The sequence below is a fragment of the Cryptomeria japonica genome, chromosome 7 (genome assembly GCF_030272615.1).
Source record: "Cryptomeria japonica chromosome 7, Sugi_1.0, whole genome shotgun sequence".
Taxonomy (NCBI): Eukaryota; Viridiplantae; Streptophyta; class Pinopsida; order Cupressales; family Cupressaceae; genus Cryptomeria; species Cryptomeria japonica.
The window spans coordinates 796,714,533-796,736,775 of NC_081411.1; the positions used below are offsets into that span (position 1 = coordinate 796,714,533).

Here is a 22,243-nt window from a genome sequence, read left to right on the forward strand (position 1 = left end):
TCCCTTCCCCTTTCTATGTATCTCTCTCTATCTTTCTCTTCCCATATATCTTTATATCTCCCCATCCCCCTTAATTTATCTCCCCCTCTCTCTATCTCACTTGATTTCTCTCTTCCTCTCTATTTGTTTATCTCCACTTATCTATGATTGTATATCTCTTTGTCTCCCTCCCTCACTATCTCTATATCTCCTTATATCTCCATCTCTCTATCACTATCTCACCATCTACATCTCTCTCTATCTTTCACTATCCCTCCACCTTTATCCATTTCTCTCCCTTTATCTCCCTCTTCCCCACTCTATCTCTAGACATATCTCGTATATTTCCATCCATCTCCCTCCCTCTAGACATATCTCCTCTATTTCCATCCATCTCCCTCCCTCACTCTTTTTTGCAGCTATCAACCTTTGTTGCACAAACAACATCATTTTCTAAATGGCGTATCAATTGATCTTTGTTGCATGAACATCATCATTTTCTAAATGGCGTATCAATTGACCTCATGTACTACACAATGTATATTAAAAAAGACCAAAATGTTTCCTAATTTACCTTCCACCCCTCTTCAACATACCCATTACACACAAAATACAATTGTTAATTTCTAGTAATTTTTGTACTTCAAATTTAAATAGCCAACAGGATTTTGAATTTCAACCAATTAAGAAATACGGTGAAATGTGCATCCAGAATGCTAGAGTGCCATCAGAGTACCGTTAGACCGCGCTCAAAAGGTATTTTATAAGCAAAGGTGCTGATGTATTTCAGGGTCGAGAGATTTGAATGGATATTTGAGTGGGCATTATATCATTGCAGTGAAGGATGCGATGGAGGCAACTAAACTCCGAGGCCACAAGCGATCCGTGCTGTGCTGTGAATCATCCCGAACTAATCCCCATCTGATAGCTTCCTCCAGCGAGGTAACCAATTTATTTATTTCTCAATTCTTATTTTATGTTAACCGGCTGTGCCTTAGAAAGAAGCCATCCATTGAATTTATTCTGTTATTTGAAGGGGAAAACCGCTTCTCTTCTGCATATTACTTTGCATTTAATAACTTCAAACCCTGCCACCCCTGTGAATGTGCTAACATTTCTTGAATATGAAATACAAATTAAATATTTTACTTCTGGAAATTTTTTAAAGTTATATTTGAAAAATACAAGATTATTCTTTTTTTTTTAATTCAGAAAAGTTGTTCTGGAAATATATTATGCAGTTCAGAGTAATTGGGGAAAAGGATCCAATAAAGACGCAGTGCCCAATGGTTGCACAGGCAGTTTGAACAACATAAACCCTAGTTTTAAACATATTCCACCTAGTATTTCTATTAAATGAACCAATTGCGGTTCATTTGTTCTATGGAGTTTATCTAACTTCTAAAAAGCATTTTCATAGGCTAACACAAGACAGGAAAATGACGGTAGTAATGGTTAGCATAGGGCAGGGCTCTAGTGATCTTTGTACCTGAAATTGTTGACTAGATTGTAGTACCAACGCATATCGTCACTTTATTTGACTCTATTTCTCATGGCTTAGTCAGCATTATTATAGCTTGGTTAGTGCATGAGTCGTTTTTTGCGGTCACCAGTTTAAACTCTAATATCACTTATATTTGATATGAGAATGGACTACATCGATCATTACATAAGCAATAGAAGGTGGAGATTTGGCCAATTGTGTAGTGTATACAGTATGACATCACTATCTGTAGTTCTGTCATCGCTTGGAATGTGAAGGTTGTAGCCATATGCGATGGAAGAAATTCTACTGAGCCATGATTTTCAATTGTTCTTAGATGCTTTACTAGTTATATTCACTTTCTACAGATGCATCTATCAATTTTGAATGAAGAATTTCATATTCAATATCATACAATTTGTCAATACGATATACACAATTCTCAGTTGGTGACAAATATCCAAATGTAATTTATTCTTACTACTTGGTCCTTTTCAATGGATGAAAATACGTTCATGATAGCGTGAAGGCATGATGCAGCTCCGATATATCTATTTGGCATTATAAGTCAGGATACTTCGTGATAATATTTTATATAGAGCATGCCAATCTTAGCAGAAATTGATATATCTTGAAAAAGAGCTGTAAATAGAAGTAATTACTAATTAATGATGCTTGCTAGCAAGATATAATTGCAATAGTGTTATGTCATTATGAGGGAGTGACCTCTCATGCACGAAAGATGAATACCAAAGGTCAACAAAAGTTGCTCATAAAATAACATAAGATCCAATGCCTTGCATATATTACTATGGTAGGGTTAACCTGTATTTCACATGCATCCTCTTGACATTAACTGTAAGTAGCTATCTCATTCTAAGCCTAAACCAACTTTGGTTGATGCATGCCACATGTTGATTATTCCATAACTAATAGTATGAAAATGGTTTGGGCATAACACGTTTCCTTTCTAGAGTTAATTAATATCTCAGTTTGGTCACATTTAGGGGCAACAAGTTGAATTCACAGCCTGTTGGTTCCAATTAGCTTAAAAATCTCTTGTTAGAAATCACTTGGTTGTGATCACACACTCCACCACTATGGTCGAGTAAGAATTTTAACCAATTTCCTCAAGGATGCAGCCCCTGAATCTTTTCCTTGAACACACCACCATTCTATTTCACCTTGGACTGCAGAAATTTTTCCATTGTTATGTCTTAGATAATGTTTTTTCATGTTTATCCTCTACGCATAGAGGTTATCTCTGTTTCCTTTGATAGAACACAAATGTTTTACTCTATGGTTCACTTTAGTGTTAATCTAAATGATTTGGCTTTTCCTCCTTTGATGTAAGACCCTTACTTTAGACACTGACCTCCAAGCTTGGGTTTCCTATTCTAAGTCTTTCTATGATATCCAAATAATTTGATCATCATAATCTTCTGCCATCCCTTCCTTGTGTCATTTATTTCCCTCATCTGATTGGAAGGACTTTTAATGTAATTTATCAAGCATTGTGTGAGTTGTTTCATATTTCCCATGGTAGAGTTATTTGAATTTTTAATGAGATTTTTGTTGAGAGTTATCCCTTCTTGGTTTCAGCACATCATACATCCCAGCCACAAATTTTACGATACTTCAAACCAAAAAACTATTGTTTAGCTAAGCTGTATGTCACTTTGATGGGAAACATTCTAACTATTTAGAATGGTAATCGTTTGTAATGTTCCATTTGAATTTTTACCATTCCAAAGGGAATATTTCCTAATATCCAGTAAAGTTTAATTTTTGATTTCTGTAGGCTTGTTAATGGGTTGTGGTGGGTTAATCCTCCAACTACTAATGAAGAAATGGTGGTATAGAGCGCACTAGAACAAGGTTGGATCACATTCAATTTTGACGGTGCATCTAAGGGGAACCCATGTCCATTCAGAGTTGGATGTGTAGCTAGATATTGGCAGGGACAAACGTTGGCATGGAGTATGCAGAGGCTTGGCCTTGGCACAAACAATGAAGCAAAAGTGAAGGCGACACTCTTAGCAGTGAACTTAGTGAAGAAACTATCGGCTACCTCGATCCATTTGGAGGGTGGTTCATAGATTATTCCGAATGCTACTATAAAGGGTGGCGCCAAGAATTGGAAGATTGACAAGCTGGTGAAAGCTGTTAGGGAACAATTATTATCTTTTAAAGAGTATAAAATCTTTCATGTACGTTGAATGGGCAATATGGAGGTAGATGACTTGTCAAATCAAGTTGTTGATTTAATGACTGAGATTGAAGAGGAGATTTGGAAGGATTGTTGAGGGAGTAGATTGGATGAAATGGTGGCTCCATAAGACGGTACGATGGGAGTATCGATTACATTAATTTATACTTGTTTGATTGCCGCCATACTGCGTAACGAGAAGTGTGCATAGCGGGCTTGGTAGTAGTGCGGGTTTCAAGCATTTATTGAAGCTTGCTTATCAAGATAATTGTGTAGCTCATTTTCATTCACAAGTATTGTTACATATCAGAGCTGAAGGTTTGGTAAGGAAAAAAGATGCAGGCAAACTTCTCGTTACAAACGCTGAAGGCCATGGTGGTGTTTTGGGGTAAGCTCTCAGAAGAGTGTCTAAAGCATGTTTTCAAATTTAAGGATGAAGAATTCCTTCATAAGGTGATTGGTTTTAGGTGATTCTTTTCTAAATGTGGTGTATAGATACATGACAAACGCATACATTACGTCTCTGTTCTTGGCTTGGTGTCTAGAATTGTGTACTAAGGAAGAGGCGTATTGGATTGTGATCGAAGGTGTTCGAAAGGAGTGGTGTTGGGGATTGGCATCATTCATGGCAATAGCTAGACCAGGTGAAGGCTTTGTGGCACCGGGAGGAGACTAGTTGCATGTAGGTGAAGTCATTCCCCCTTTGAGACCGTTCTTCATTTGGGGTGTTGATCAAGACAAGGAGATTTGTCACGCAGCAACCCAAATTGGGTTGAGTGAGTTTAAGAACTATTTGTGCACTTTAGAAGCAAGAGATCGATGTGAGGATTTGGAGGCAGAGACACAGAGCAAGGAGGGGAAGAAGGAAGAGCCAAAGAGGAAGAGAGGGTGTCCAATGGGGTTGAAGAATGCCAAGAAGTCTAAGAGTGTAGTGGAGATGGTTGCGTCTTCTAGCCACGGGAAGAGGAAGGTGACAGAGGAATCCTTAAAGAGGACTAGTTAGAACTTTCAAATGGAAATTTTTTTGTCTGCAAAGTAGGCTAGTAGTGAAGTTGTAGAACTGGAGGATAGACGGGTACCTCTTTAATGTTTTTGTAATGGTTGTGTGGATAGTTGTTTGTTTTCGGGTTGACGGTTACTAGTTTGTATTCGATGTCATTTCGTATGTATATTGGGGTTTCGGGGATGGTGTAGTAAGTTGCATACTATTTCCCCTTCTAGTTATAGAGAATTTTGGGTGGTGATGTTTTTTCTTTTGAAGTACTTTTATTGTAATTTTTGCTACTATTAATAAAAATAATAATAACAAAACTTCTACCAGCAATTTTTTTTTTTATAATTTCTATACGATAATATATACACCAGAATCTATACTTTTTATAATAGGCATTTCTGATAATTGATTGAACTTGTAAATTGAAATATCTCTTTTAAAAATAGTAATCAGATTTGCTGATAGTCAATTTAGCATAATGGTGATTTTTGTGTGAAATCACTCTTGAGAAATTGTGGGATTCATCTGTCAATTCCTACCGCGAGGGGTTTTGTCCTCAAGTTAATTGAACCATAGTTGCATGCTTTAAAGGAGTAATAATCAGATAATTAAAGATGCGTTCTTTGTATAGTGGTTACTTCTTGTGTGGCCTCTCTTATATATCTTTTTTGTTAACTTTAGCACTTTCAGATTAGATGATGCTCAGAAAATCAGAATTTGTTTCCAACTAGGTTAATTAGATTTTCGGATTTAAGCATGATAAGAAATGAATGCAAAAGAGACAAGACAAAGTTACCTTGGGAAAACCTCCTAGGAGGAAAAACCCAGCCAGAAAAGATCCTCAGATCTGATTATGGTTTTAGATTCAATTGACAATTACACACTTATCTGGAGTATAGAAGTTGCAGTCACAAGGAAGATGGTATGGAAGACTACACAGCTAGTTTGTTGACAGTGATCATGTTGTCTTGCTGTGTATGCACCTTTCAACTAGTTGCAGTCCTTTGCTTGAGCCTTCAATGGAGATTCATGGAATTCGTAATCACCAATTAGATCTGCTGTTCATTTGGTTCGCTGTGATCACTAATTGAATCTGCTGTTCATTCATGAAGTTCGCTGTGAGCACCACTTAGATCTGCACATAAATGTAGTTTGCTGTGACCTACTGCTTGTAAGGGAGTTCGCTGTACAAGAAGAATACATTCGCTGTGACCTACTGCTTGTAAAGGAGTTCGCTGCACAAGGAGGATATATTTCGCATTTGCTTGCGGACTACATAATGATATTGTGAGAGGTATATGACTTATTTATAGGAGAGCAACCACTCCTAATCAAGTCGGCATATGATGAATTAATAACCTTTAATTTATTTGTATCACTTTAACTGAAACCCTTTATTAGATAGGGTCGGCCCTATTCATGTAAGCATGTTATCTTGCACATAGCGTGGTATTAAGGAATGCGAGATGTATAGGGCCCAGCCCTAAGAGTGGCGTGTGGGATGAGAAGGGCCCAGCCCTAAGAGTAGCGTGTGAGAGAAGAGCCCAGCCCTTGGTGGATTCCAATGTTGCCTTAAGGCAATTGGAATCCGCATTCTACCTAGTTACAATCAACATTTTTTTCTATCAATAGTCATGATTCTTCACATGCTCCTTGACTTTTGATAAAATTAAACTTTAATTCTATATTTTATAATTATATTATGTATTATATTTTAATTTATCATTGTCATTTTAATCCTATTTCAAAAAGGGGACATTATTGTTTATCCTTCCCAAGATTGCTTTAATCCTATTTTAATAATGTCTATTAGAAGATCAATCAATTTAGCAGAATGGTGATTTTTGTGTGAAATCACTCTTGAGAAATTGTGGGATTTATCCTTGAATTCCTGCCATGAGGGGTTTCTTCCTCAAGTTAATTGAACGGTAGTTGCATGCTTCAAAGGAGTAATAATTAGATAATTAAAGATTTATTCTTTGTATAGCGGTTACTTCTTGTTTGGCCTCTCTTATATATCTTTTTTTATCAATAGTCACGATTCTTCACATGCTCCCTCACTTTTGATAAAATTAAACTTTAATTTTATATTTTATAATTATATTATGTATTATATTTTAATTTATCGTTGTTATTTTAATCCTATTTCGAAAAGGGGACATTACAGTTTGCCCATCCCAAGATTGCTTGCTCTCTAGCAATCACAAATTAAGATTCTTGTAGAATTTCTCCTTCATTTGACTAGTCCTTTTGAATTTAATGGGATCCCAAATTGATCTAAAAAATTTGTAGTTCCCAATACTTGATCGAAAACTAAGACCTATGCGCTCAATTTTAGGAACATAATTTGGAATGGTAACATGTTGATCACCTTGAATAATCGTCTCTTTTAATATTTATTCAATTTGGCAGTTGCGTTTTTAATCTTCACCTAATTTGATGCTAGAGAGGGTAATCTGTTGATTTCAAAAACACTAGTGTTAATAGTGGATGTATCTACTGTTCTAGAACTAGTGCTTGCAATTTGATTGGTTGATTTTGGCTTGTTTAGGTCTCATTGCTTTTCAAATACCAACAAATTGTTAAGATCTAATATTATAAATTATAATGATTAGCCATGATAGAAGACCTACCCATAGAAGATGTTGCTATAGAATTGGATGCATGGGGTTCCCTTTTGATAAGTGATGATCTCCATCCATTATTTTAGACTTACGAACAAGTCAATTGTGAAAAAAGGAATGTAAAGTTGTAGAAGGAGCACATTGCAATTGAGTTGGAACTTGTGCATTATTTGAATTAAAAATATCAATTACAATGTTTTTTTGTATTATTAGTACTCCAACCTCTTGTTGGAGTTTGAACTTTTGGAGGACATACATTTGATGAGTTCTTATTAGGTATTATAGGAGCCCTAGTATTAGTCATTGGCACAAAACTTTTGCCAAGAACATTTTGTCTTAGATTGTGCATTTTGTGATATTGTAGGATGAGGGTTGGAAAAATTCGAGGTAAACTTGTTTACACCCTTTATACTCATGAAATTTGTGAAAGACATGGCCTTTTGGATTTTGGTTGGAAGATTTTTATAATCTGCATAATGGTGCAAATAACATCTTGTACATTGTGATTTCCTCACATGAACTTTCTTTTTACTTTGATTTTTGGAAACATTCAAATTATTTTGCCTCATGTGAAGCATTTGACCCAACATACCTTGTATTTATCTTTTCAAATTTATATGTAAGAACTATCCCCAAAAGAGGTTTTCTCTGTCTATTTGCCATGTTCACTTGTTTTGCCACTTATATGGAATGAATTTATTTTTGGTTCTCTTTGATAATATCTATTGGCATTATTACTAAATTGCATATGATGGAAAACTCACAGGTTGGCAAGATTATACTAATTGTAATGTCCTGTTTGAATTTTTAATATTTTTTCATAATATCCAATCAAGTTTAATGTAACGATCCCCTCTATTTAGCCAGCTTCAATAATTAGGGTTAGTCTATCATCAAGTCCTTGCAGACTAATATGATGGATAGAGGGCCCATGATTGGGTTGATTTTCTCATGGTTTAGACAGCATACTAGAGTGGATGGGAGGTATCAGTTATTATTTTATTATATCTCAAAGTTGCCAAGTTAAATCAATATTTATTCCTAAGTAATACTCCTCCAAAGTGCACTTTATAAAAATAAGTCTAGAGAGAGAGTGAGTTGGGTGTCCCCTTTAGGAGAGAGAAATAGGATTATTAGTGAGTGATTATAATTAAACAAACTTTAGTTATTCTCCTTTGTGGCTGCTAGCTTGGTATTTTCAGACCCACAAGACTTTTGTTTTTAAGTCTTCCTTCATCAAGTTTCAAAGGACAATATCTGGGTATGCCTAAATCTGATTAGTAAGACCTATGTCTGAACTGGGTCGTTGTCCTTTTCGACCAAATTTGTGATTTCAAAGATTATAATGAAATCTGGAAATTTTAGCTCTTAGGTTGCATAATATTTGGTGTTATTTCAGAACTGTTATCGATTGCAAAAATGTTGTTTGTTCATTAATATCAACTCAAAACATTGCAAAACAAAACACAAGCCCCTTCTGCAACTTCTGTCTAGTTCTGAAAGATAAAACTAACCAACCAAAAAATAATAAAGGGGTCAAGCAGGCTACTTTCAGTTCTAAAGATTGTTCAGTGCTCCAGAATAGGGAGGGACATTACATTTAATTTTTAATTCTAATACAATAATATATGCATCGGAAACTGAACTCTTTCCAATTGGTATTTTTGATAATTAATCGAATTTTCACAATTAAATATCTGTTTTAAAGATAGTGTTAAGAAATTAAATTTATATCAGACTGATGCAATTCGTTCAATGTGCAGATTTCCCTTTCAATACAGAGTATTCAGAATTTAATCCTTCCAGAATATGAATGTCAACAATGATAATGTATCAAGGGCAGTGCAGGGGTTTTCTTCAAGTCTGAAATTCGTCGATCAAGGGAGAGAGAGCATTTATTGATTTCTATATCCTTCTCTCTTGAAATCGGCGAATATATATATATATGTTTAGTGGGACATGTTATGAGGGGACATGTCTCCACAATGTGGAGGCATGTCCACTAATAACGTGTCCCTTACATACCAAGGGATGCGAACTTTATTTATGTTAGTTAACTTAACTCTTAACCAATTAAAGTCGTCGATCTGTGCAAAACACATTATCAAGTTCGATTTATCAAATACGAGCATATAAGTTCGATCTAATGAATACGATCATGTAAACTTTGATCTTGTCATATACAATGATGCCTTAATGATCATTACACGATACAAGGCAAGAGAAGAATAGAATCTGATCACACACAGATTAATGTAGAGTTTCGATCAGACATAAGGATGACAACTTGCAAAGTATTCGAAGTGATTATTCTTATAAACACAAGGAAGGAGTATGTGTGTATGTATAATCGATATTAATGGTCACCCTTATATCTGACTGAAGCTTCTATGCATCAACACTCTCTCTTACCTAGGGAAGATAATCAAGTATGAAGATATCACCTAACTCGTGATATTGGAGGATGGTTTAAGAACATCAAGTCACATGACATTCTTCACATAAACATCCAGGTTATGGTATGTGCATTGACATCATGTCTCATGATGTCTACCATAACAAGTCATGGCATTTCCATGGATATTACGTCACATAATACCCACCATGATCATCTCATAAGGAGCATAATGATATTCAACTGATATCAAGTCTCATGATATCTATCAATAAGCCCAAGAGATATTAACTATCATGACATGTCCATGAATATCAAGTCACATGATATTCGTCATGATAGCGAACCGATCATTGTAAAGTCGTCACCTTACAATGTCGGATGCAAGTGTTCATTATTTGAAAGATCGTCACCTTTCAATAATGTACACAGGGTAGGCCCATAAGTCATAGAGTCACACATATGATAGAAGAGTTTATACATTAAACATCTTTATTTATATTAATACAAATAGAAATTTAGCTATGTAACCCAGGGATGTGTCCCCAGCCTGAAAACCTCCGTCGTAGTCCCGGGGACGTTTCGAGGACTTGGGGACGGCCAAGGGAACGGCCAAGGGATGTTTCCCCCCATCCCCAAATTGCCAAGAATTTAGAAGGGATGTCCCCGAAACGGGGGGGGCGTCTGCCCTAGCTGTGGTAGACGTCCATACGTCCCGGGGACGGCTGGGGACAACTGGGACGTCCCCAATCCGTCCTGGGGACGGCGAGACTTCCCCCACATCTAAGACTATTAAAAAAAAAATGTCGTATTTTCAATTTTTTTTAATAATTTTCTAATATGGGCCCCTATTAATTCAAATTGTTAGTAAAAAATTAAAAGGCAACATTAATTAAATTTTAAATTTATTAAAATTTAGTTCATATCAAACGTTTAAAATTAATGCATATTATAAATAGAAAATATTAAATTGTTAAACATTTAAAATTAATAAATAATAAATTATAAAAAGGAAATCAAAATAAAAAAATATTAATTCATTAGTAGTATTTTGATTTTCATATCGGAATTGACAATGAAACTATATGGCAGCAGTGTAGCCTTTGGGCATTTTGACATTTTGTATGTTATTTCTTTAATATCTATTATGATATGCATATTGACAATGTGAACGAATTGAAATTCTGAATTCTGAATGCATAATTGCATATCGAGTATTGACAATGTTGTATGTTCAGAATTTACATTCTAAAATGTTTTCATAGTATCATACACATGCTATATCCATGTTTTCATATGAATATAATGTATATATGCATGCTTTATCCATGTTTTCATATGAACATTTAGAATTTTCCTATATATTTAAAAATTTCCCTATATTTTATATAGCTATCCCCTTTGCCATCCCTCGCCGTCCCCAAATTTGGCAAAAAAATTTGCCGTCCCAGAAACGCGTCCCGCTGTCCCCTGCCATCCCTGTCTCGGAAACTCGGGGTAACATAGAAATTTAGAGATAATCTCAATAACTTACATTTCAACCATACCAAGTTTCTTCCTGAAGTGTTCAACTTTCACTCTGGGGAGCGGCTTGGTAAGAATGTTTGCTGTTTGATCATTTGTATTAATATACTCCAACTGGATCACATTCCTTTCTACCATGTCTCTCACATAGTGGTAAGGAATCTCTATATGCTTTGATCTATCATGAAATACTGGATTTACAGACAGTTTGATGCAGCTTTGATTGTCACAGTGGATGATAGTAGGCTTCCGAGGCTCTCCAAATAATCCCACAAGTAGTTTTTGGAGCCATACTGCTTCTCTTGCTCCCAAAGATGCTGCAATGTATTCGGCCTCTATGGAGCTTTGAGCTATTGAAGACTGTTTTTTGCATATCCAAGAAATCATAGCTGATCCCAAACTGAAGCAACACCCTGATGTGCTTTTCCTATCAGTCACACTTCCAGCTCAATCGAAATCAGAGTAACCATGTAGATTTAGATCAACATTTTTATGTTTGAGTCCATGTCCAATAGTTCCTTGAAGATACCTCAATATATGCTTAGCAGCAATAAGATGTATCTCTCGAGGTTCACACATAAACTGGCTCAAGGCATTCATTGCATAGCAAATATCCGGTTGAGTGTTAACCAGGTACATCAGTGATCCAATTATCTGTCTGTAAAGAGTAGTGTTGTGACGTTTTCACACATCGCCCCATTGCAAATGGGGACCCCCTTCGTTTTAGGCCCTCCCGGTCATTTGGCTTGCGTTTTTGGGGTCTTTTCGCAGCAGTTTTGTCAGTCTCTCTGCTTTGCAGGTGTTCGAGGGTCATTTGGGTTTAATCTGCTTTTCGTTTGAGCGAGTTTGATGAAGTCTAGGGCCCGTTTTGTCCCTTTTTAGGGTTTCTACCTTTTGTCCTAGATTTTAGGGGTTCCTGTTAGGGTTTTGGAAAACTGAACATACGACCAGAATTAGGACCCTTCAAGGGACCTCCCAGTGAAATTTGAGCCCAAACGGAGCAACTTTCTATTTTTAGAAAGTCCCTATTTTTTAGGGATTTTTCCTATTCCCAGAATGTCATCATTTTGCCAAAAATCAAACTTACTATTTTTAGTAAGTTTCTATTTATAGTAAGTCATTATTGCACCCTGTCTAGGGATCTAACGTTGACACCTGGAAAGTTTCTATTTTTGGAAAGTTATTACTGGCAGGGTCAGTCAGCCAAGGCGACAAGGATTAGGCATTCACAGACAATTCTAATTCCGGAAAGTCAGACAGCAGACAGAGAAAGCCAGAAATGGGTCAAGTACTGAAAATCCATGCCCAAAATGGAAAAGCCATTCACAGGAGGAAAATCCATGAATCCATGGACATGGCCAAAATGCGCCCAAGACTGGACCGGGGCGCCAAAATGGAAAAGGCATTCACAGGTGGAAAAATCCATGGACATGGTGAAAATGCGCCCAAGACTGGACTGGGGCGCCAAAATGGAAAAGGCATTCACAAGTGGAAAAATCCATGAATCCATGGACATGGTGAAAATGCGCCCAAGACTGGACTGGGGCGCCAAAATGGAAAAGGCATTCATAGGTGGAAAAATCCGCAGTCCATGGATAAAGTGAAAATGCGCCCAAGACTGGACTAGGGTGCCAAAATGGAAAAGGCATTCACAGGTGGAAAAATCTGCGAGTCCATGGACTAAGTGAAAATGCGCCCAAGACTGGACTGGGGCGCCAAAATGGAAAAGGCATTCACAGGTGGAAAAATCCGCGAGTCCATGGACAGAGTGAAAATCCGCCCAAATATGGAGTCAGGCGCCAAAATGGGATTCCCATGGACAGAAGGAAAATCCGTGAATCCCTGGCGTTAGCAAAATTCCGCCCAAGTCTGTAATCAGGTGCCAAAATGAAGGCAAGGATAGAGGGAAAAATCCATGAATCCCTGGCATTAGCAAAATTTCGCCCAAGTATGCAGTCAGGCGCTAAAATGAAGAAACCAAGGACAGAAGAAAAATCCATGAATCCTTGGCATGGTGAAAATTCCGCCCAAGCAAAAAAATCGAAATTTTGCCTAAGGCATGGAATCCAAGGAGTCGAGGAATAAAAAGCAAAATTCCCCTCGAGCAAATTTTTGAATTTGCTAATTTTAGACACCGAATCTTGCCGGAATGAGGAAATTGTTATAGATTCGGAATCGTGGCAGAATTCTCCATCCAATGAACCTGGCTCCTAAATTTAAGGAGGATCCCTAAAAAATAGGGATGTTGAAAAGAAGACATGGACAATTCACAAAACAATGAATTCCTTCCTCAGGAGGAATTTCCGCCCCAGCCTTGTGGAGGGCGCCAGAGTGAAGAGTGCATGGAGAAACAGGCAAATTGCAAGAGTCCTTGACCAAGGCATTTTAGCACCCAAGTGAGAGAAGGAGCGCCAGATAGAGGGATGCAAGGAATCCATGGAATTGAAAGAATTCCCCACCAAGTGTAAAATGCCGCCTAGGAACACAGTAGTGCGCTAAAATGATCTTCTCATGGACAGTGCACAAAGAGATGAATTCCTTCATCGGGGAAGAATTGCACCCAAGAAGAAGAAATTCCGGGAAAGGTAAAAAATTGACTAAGTGTTTGAAATTCCTTCCTTCGGGACAAAATTCCAAGCAAGGAAGAAATACACCCAAGGATGAATTGAACATAAAATTTCTAAGGCAAGGAAGGAATCAGGGATGAACTGAACAAGAAATTTCCCCTCCAGGGAAAAATTTGAAAAATCCATTCTCGGGCATCAAATCACATCCAAATTTCAAAAGTTTTACAGATTTGGATTCGTAGGAGAATTCTCTCTCCTGGACCGTGGAACCCTAATTTGGAAATTTTCCTAAAAAATAGGAAATGTGCAGAATTGATGAAAAACCTTCTTCAAGCAAGGAAAGTTGAGGAGACTTAAAGAAAATTCTTCTTGAATCGAATTTTCCCTCTCCAACAATTCCAGATGTGCAGGAGCGGATATACGATGGCAGAGTCCATTTGCATGGCGAGGATCTATTGAACGCATGGCAGTATGGTGGCGCATTCATTGTCTGAATATTTGACCAAATGGCAACCTGGTCATTGCATGTTGAATTTATGGCAGATTCCTTTTGCATGCAGCCGCCGCACGTGGAATGATGGAGCATTTATGACATAATGGGGTGATTTTTGCATGGATGAATATTCAACGCATGTCGGGCGAATTTGAAGGAGGTGGTGCATTTAATGCGCAATGGATGCTATTTTGGGTACTTTTGAATTAATTGTATATGGGCATGATGGGTTACTAATTGGAGATTCCCACCTTGTTGCATCTTGAGTGGAGAATCTTTTAGGGAAAACCCTAATTAGGGTTTTGCATGTAGCCAGGGCTTGAAGCCTATATAAGGGGTGACCCCCCTCATTTGTAAAGGAGGGAGCTTTGTATGAAATTGTTGCGATAAGTTTTGAGATAATAGCAGTGAAACATTGTTCTCTGATGGTGTCCACTTAAGTTATTTTTTCAAAACTTGCATGGTTTCACCTTCCTCACTTAGAGTAGAAGTAGTATTGTGCTTTGATTTCAATGGAGAATGTAATGGCGTTTGATGAATTTCCATGGTTCATACTTTTTGCATCTTGCTGATTGTAAGTTGCAGTGTAAAGTTAGCCTGAACCCCTTAAATTTGTGCTAAGTTCGATTGTAGATGGTTGTTTGGATTGCGCCGTTTTGGGTATTCAAATATACTTTCTCGATTTGAAAATCCTCTAGCATCCCCAGAAGATTGCATTGGTTCTTGCAGAGTTGTAGTTGATCTTGGCGAAGCAGAGCTTGGTTTGTTTGGAATTTGTCCACCAAAGCAGTAACTGTTGATATCATAGCCCTTAGGAATAGATTTAGATCCTTCTGAACCCTTTCCCTTTTACTTTCAGTTCATTTTAGTCCGTTCGAAGCAGAAGTATCGCAAAATTGTCATATCCAATGATGGAGTTCCAGCCACAACAAAGAAGTGAAAGAATGATGCAAGCGTAAGGCCCCTTGGATTACCAGCAAACACATCAGCCGACTGAGTCACGTCCGTAGCATAAAGGAACCTTGGAGTCAATTGTTTGAACTTCTTGCAATCTTAGCATGCAATCGTACTTTGATCAAGAGAGAGTGAAGTGACCGTTAGGCAACTTTATTCTGTGTTCGACGCTGTCATAAAAAACACGTCAACAAGTAGGGTCTGCAAGTCTGGATTCTATATGTAGGTTGGTTTCCATGGATGTCGACACTGGTCTGCAGCTCCACATTCCAAATCTTTTCAGAATATCAATGGTGTATTTCCCTTGATTTAGAAAAATACCATCTGGTTTCTGCCAAACTTCCAATCCAAGTGTAAAAGTATTCAAATTTATGTTCAAAAGTGGAATGTTAAGGATTTTGTCTTTCTTATAATTCCTTAGACAATATTCAATGCTATTAATGTATGCTCTCTAGTTATTTCTGATTATGAACTAAAACTTCTTTGTTTGCAGGTGGCTGTAGATAATATTTATTGATTTCAAATTTTCAATGTTTCTCCAACATTCTTCACGGCACATATATATAGGCATTGCCTTGTAAGATCAAGGTATGCCTTGACCGGACATGTCTTGATCAAGGGTGGTGCCTCTTCATAATGCAAATCGATAACTATCGGTTAATATAAATACTGATACATAACAAATGATAATCGATGCCAATCGGTGTGTGATTTAATGTGGTTTGATTATCATTGTAACCAATAATGAATCGGTCAGTTTCTAATGCAATTTTAGTTATCATTAAACGATCACTAATCGGTTTATTCTTAATGCTATTTCATGGTAATTGATGGTAAATGCAACCCGATTATGGATTGGTATAAGAGCAAAAATATGTTAATACGATAACTATTGTAGTTATCATATTGTCATATGACAACTAAAATAGATATGCAAAACTGATTACAATCACAACATATAAATGGAATCACTGCATAGCAAATACGATCATATCTCGATTGATGATAGAAATGCTTATAAAGATGATTATGATGTCTACCATTAGCATGTAGATTTATCGATAGGATAGATGATTGAATGAGAGACTTCATTTATCTCTCATTCAATCATTTATCTTATCGAAGCTACATTGTTTCAACACCAAGGAAGTAATGTAGACTGCCCAAGTCTTTCATATCAAATTCTGATGCTAGGTCCTTCTTACATTGAACAATGAGGTGATCTTCTCCTGTAATTAGCAGATCATCAACATATAGAATAAGTATCAACAAATCACCATTAATTACTTAAAGTAAAGATTTGGATCTGCATCATTCTTGGAGAATCCTAGACCCAACAAATAGTTGTTGATCCTCTCATACCAAGCTCGGGGAGCTTGTTTAAGTCCATATAAAGCTTTCTTCAGCTTGCACACATGTGAAGCTGCATTATGAATCACAAAACCTTCAGGTTGTTCTAGATAGACTTCTTCCTCAATAGTCCCATTTAAGAATGCAGTTTTCACATCCATCTGATGGATCTTCCATCCTTTAGTAGCTGCAATAGCTATGACTGCTCTAACGGAGGTATATCGGGCAACAGGTGCAAATGTCTCTTCATAATCAATACCTTCCTTCTGTGAGAATCCTTTGGCGACAAAATGTGCTTTATGTTTCTCTATACTGCCATTTGCAGTGTGTTTAATTTTGAAAAGCCACTTGGACAAGACAACAAATTTCTCTTTTGGTCTAGGAACTATGTCCCAAACATCATTCTTTAGTATGGATTGGTACTCTTCTATCATAGCATCCTTCCAGACTTGATGCTTGAGGGCTTCTGCAACACTTGTTTGTTCAGAATTAATGATTTCACTCATTAATGCATCATATGTTAATTTGCGAGGTCTTTTGCTCTCTCTGAATGTTCCTTTGGGTGCTGCATGGATTTTTGCTTCTTGTATCATCTTTCTAGCCCAAAGTGGTCTCTTGTGATTATTTTCTGGTTCCTCTTCTTGAGTCTCTAGAGGAATTTGACGTTCATTTGTAGTTTCATCTGGATACTCCCTCTGAAACTCAGGAGCAAGATCTTATTCCATACCTTTGTGTGAATCTAGTATCTCCTGGCCTTCTTAAAGGCAATGTCTTCTTCAAAAATGACATCTTTACTTAGTTCAATTTGTCTCTGTCCAGGTATGTATATTCTGTAAGCTTTTGAAGTTTCATTGTTGCCTACAAATATTCCTTTTCTCCCAGAAGGTTCTAGTTTCAATCTCTTCTCTTTAGGCACATGAATGTAAACTGGGCACCCGAATATTCTTAAGTGATTGATATCTGGTTTTACACTAGTAAAGGCTTCTTCAGGAGATTTATTTTCCAAGTGAGAGTGAGGACATCTATTTTGAATGTATACAGCTGTATTAGAAGCTTCAGCCCAGAATGAGGTTTCTAGGTTTTGATCATAAAGCATTGCTCTAGCTGCCTCTACTATAATTCTGTTTTTCCTCTTAGCAACTCCATTTTGTTGAGGATTATAGGGTACAGTGAACTCCCTCTTAATCCCTGCATTTACACAAAACTCTTTAAAGATTTCAGAAGTATATTCTTTCCCATTGTCTATTCTAAGTATTTTAATTTTCTTCTCGGAAGAATTTTCTTGTGAGAGCTTTGAATTCCTTAAACCTTTTAAGGATCTCTTCTGATTCTTTGCACTTGAGAAAGTATATCCAGGTCTTCCTGGAGAAGTCATCAATGAAAATTACATAATACAAAAATCCTCCTATGGAGGGTACAGACATGGGTCCACATAGGTCAGAGTGGACTAATTCTAGCACTGCTTTAGTTCTACTCAAACTATTAGGAAAAGTACCCTTAGTATTTTTCCCCAAGGCACACCCTTTACATGCCCCATTGTGAGTTTGATTTAGTTTAGGTAGTCCGGTTACAAATTTATCCATAGAAGTTAGGGCACGAAAGTGAATATGGCCTAACCTTCGATGCCAGATCTCATTTGAGTCAGAAGTCTCATGAATGAGGGCTTGATTTGACTCAGTGCAAAGTTTGTAAAGGTGTTCTTGTCTTATGCCTATAGTTTGGGCCTTCCTTATCGTTGAGTTCTTCAGCCATGCTAGGACTTTACCCTCCATAAATGTAACTCTGTATCCGTTATCTTCAAGAGCTGATATAGATATTAAATTTCTCTTAATACCTGGCACATATAGTACTCCAGTGAGTTGAATAGAGATCCCGGATTTCAATTTGATGGTGTAGGTTCCAACTCCTTTTATCGAATGTGCAGAATCATCCCCAATTGTAACCTCTTCATCAGATTCTTCTACCATAGTTTCTAAGTGATCTCGGTATCCTATAATGTGTCTTGATGATCCACTGTCGATTACCCATTTGTTAAGTTTGTTTGAGACTTGGCTGGATAATGCTGAGTAGAAAGCAAATTTCTCAGATTCATGTTCTATATTTGTCTTTCCGATTTTAGCAAATGAGGCTTGTTGTTTTGTTCTGTCAGGACACTTGACCGCATAGTGTTCATATTGATAACACTTAAAACATTGAACTTGTGATAGGTCCTTTCTCTGCTTGGATGAACTTTTTCCATGAGAATTTCTCTTCCTTTTGAAGTTCTTCTTCTCACCTTTCTTATGAGAATTTGTGTTAAGGACATGAATATCCTCATCTATAGGTTTCTGCTTCCCTTTTGTTATTTGTCTTGACTCTTCTTGTAGACAATCAGATCTTAATCGATCAAATTTAGGAAGCTTGGATCTTGCGCTTATTCCTTGGACAAATGATTCCCATGAATTTGGAAGACTGCCTAAGGTTATGAGTGTCAATTCCTCGCTATCAATTTCATATCCAACTGTTGATAGTTGGTCCCTTAGTTCAGTGATTCTCATGAAATATGCATTGACAGATTCTCCCTTATTCATGCTTATATTAGTAATTTGCCTCTTTAGGGCAAGGGTTCTGCCTGTATTATTTATTTCAAATGCACTCCCAAGAGATTTGAACATAAGGTATGCAGTTTCATGTTTTGCTAATATGGGTACAATATGATCCTTGACTGCATCCACTATAAGTTTTATGGCTTTCTCATTGTGTTCAATCCATTGAGTTTTCTCAGGTTCATTTTCAGGTTCGGTTGTCTTTTCTTTTACGAAGGAGTCTAATTTATTCTCCTTTAGAAGCATCATAATTCTGAGCTTCCAAGATATGAAGTTGTTGGCTCCTTCGAGTCGATCTTCAAATCTGATCATGTTTGACATTGTGAAGAATGAAATGTGACTGCAATACTTAATAGATGATAGTCTGATGTCTCAAATTTAATTTGGATCTCCTTTTACCAGGGCTCTGATACCATGTTAAGAAATTAAATTTATATCAGACTGATGCAATTCGTTCAATGTGCAGATTTCCCTTTCAATTCAGAGTATTCAGAATTTAATCCTTCCAAAATATGAATGTCAACAATGATAACGTATCAAGGGCAGTGCAGGGGTTTTCTTCAAGTCTGAAATTCGTTGATCAAGGGAGAGAGAGCATTTATTGATTTCTATATCCTTCTCTCTTGAAATCGGCGAATATATATATATATATATATATATATATATATATATATATGTTTAGTGGGACATGTTATGATACCAAGGGATGCGAACTTTATTTATGCTAGTTAACTTAACTCTTAACCAATTAAAGTCGTCGATCTGTGCAAAACACATTATCAAATTCGATTTATCAAATACGAGCATATAAGTTCGATCTAATGAATACGATCATGTAAACTTTGATCTTGTTATATACAATGATGCCTTAATGATCATTACACGATACTAGGCAAGAGAAGAATAGAATCTGATCACACACAGATTAATGTAGAGTTTCGATCAGACATAAGGATGATGGCTTGCAAAGTATTCGAAGTGATTATTCTTATAAACACAAGGAAGGAGTATGTGTGTATGTATGTCAGTCCACATACATACATACATGCTTATATATGTATAATCAATATTAATGGTCACCCTTATATCTGACCGAAGCTACTATGCATCAACAGATAGCAATCAGATTTGCTGATAAACAACACATGTTATGAACTTGAAATTTTAATAATGCCTACTAGAAAATTAGTCAGTTTAGCACCATAGTGATTTCCATGTGAAATCACTTTTGATAAATTGTCGATTTACATCCTTCAGTTCTTGCCATGAGGGGTTTCATCCTCAATTTAAATTCGCCACAATTCCATGCTCCAAGGAGTAATAATTAGATAATAAAAGGTGTATTCTTCGTATGGTGATTACTTCTCCTTGTTTAATCTCCCATATATGTGCCCCCTTGACTTTTGATAAAATTAAACTTTCATTTTATATTTTATAATTATATTATATTTTGTATTTTATTTTTTGATATATTTTTATTGTAACTACATTTCAAAAAGGGGAAATTACACCATTGAGAAAAGGAGGCAGGTTGGCTTCATGGGAGACTTCTAGACAATTGATCTTTCTTTTTATGCCTCTAGTTATTACTGAGGATGCTCTTCAATGGGATGCAAAGCCTTTTGTTGTTTTTTAGACTTTAGGAGGGCCTTTGATTATGGTTTTAGGAATTTTATTTCTAGAATCTTTGTTAGATTGGTATTTCTCTTACTACTTCATTGCATTATGATCAAACAATTTGGTGAATTGATTCTTTCCATTTTTTTGGGCACCGACCCATAAGAATCTAGGGTGTCACTTTTTACTAACTCTTAGAATACTCTTCCCCGTAGGAAGACTAAGTCACACTCTTTTGAGAAGGATACAAGTTCAATAGTCTCAATTTGATAAAAAAAATTGGTTGAGGGAGCCTTTAATAAAATGGAAAATTAGTTTGGAGAGGCCTGTTGTGATGTTTTCACACATCGCCCCATTGCAAATGGGGACCCCTGCTTTTTGCTTTTTAGGGTTTATCTTTTTAGGTCTTTTAGGGTTTTGTCAGTTAGCCTTTGCATTTTGAGTGTCGCCAAGGGGATCACCTGGATAGCAGGTTCTGCTTGAGTTAGGTCAAGTTGGTGAGTGATGAAATCTGAATGTCCTGATCCTGAAATTTGACTAAGTCTGGAAACTGAAAAACCTCCAAAAATTAGATTTTGCAATATAACTCCTGGAGGTCTGAAACCACTCTCAAACATCCTTAAAGTATATATGGAATATAACTTAAAGTATAAGTGACATTTCCTTCTAATACTTAAATGTTATATTCCATAAAATTATCTTGATAGAGAGTTCAAAAAGTCAAATTTCGCTCCTGTCCTTCACTGAGGATCCAGAGCGAATTTCGCTCCTGACCCTCTCAGGAGGTCCAAGGCGAATCGCTCCTGTCCCTCACTAAGGGTCCAGGGCGAAAAAGCTTATTGGAGTCATTCCTTACCTTGTTTGGTCAAATTGAGACATCAAAGGCATGGTGGAGGATGAAATAAACGTGATAAAGCATCCAGATTTGATTAAAGACAATGAAATGATGGAGTTTTGCCTAGAAGGGTAATTTCGCTCCTGTCCCTCACTAAAGGACCAGAGCGATTTTCTTTATATACACATTTTTAGACCTTTCTTGGACTTGAACTCTTATTCATGGCGTGTAACAAGATGAAATCTTCCTTAGCCAGGACATTTCATGAAAAATGATGGAGTTTTGCCAAGAAGACAAAGTTCGCTCCTGTCCCTCACTGAAGGACCAGAGCTTGAATTTCAAATTTGCACTATTTTTGCAAGATCAAAACGATTTTATGATTTGAAGAGACCAAGGAAAACATGTTTTGTCCATTGAATATAATTTAAGTGGTCCACAAAGAAGGAAATCAACTCAAATGACAATAGGCGCTCCTGTCCCTCACTGAAGGACCATGGTGTTTTTCCAAGATTCTCTTCTTTGTTTGAGATTTTGAGGCAAAACCGGACTTGGATAGGAGGGAGAAATGATGTTTTATGCCTTAGACGCGATTTGAGGGTTTAAAGAACAAGGAAATATACCAAGAAGTAAAAAG

General features: G+C 36.8%; 1 protein-coding gene across 1 annotated transcript in view; it reads left to right on the forward strand.

The window, feature by feature from the left end:
* Positions 1 to 605: 605 nt before the first annotated feature.
* The window catches only part of LOC131057189 (uncharacterized), a 298,476-nt gene continuing 276,838 nt past the window's right edge, over positions 606 to 22,243 (forward strand). Inside the window, exons 1-2 of the mRNA XM_057991379.2 lie at positions 606 to 735; positions 818 to 921. Of these exons, the coding sequence (XP_057847362.1) occupies positions 693 to 735; positions 818 to 921 (147 nt within the window). The 5' untranslated portion in view covers positions 606 to 692. The remainder of the gene's footprint in view (positions 736 to 817; positions 922 to 22,243) is intronic.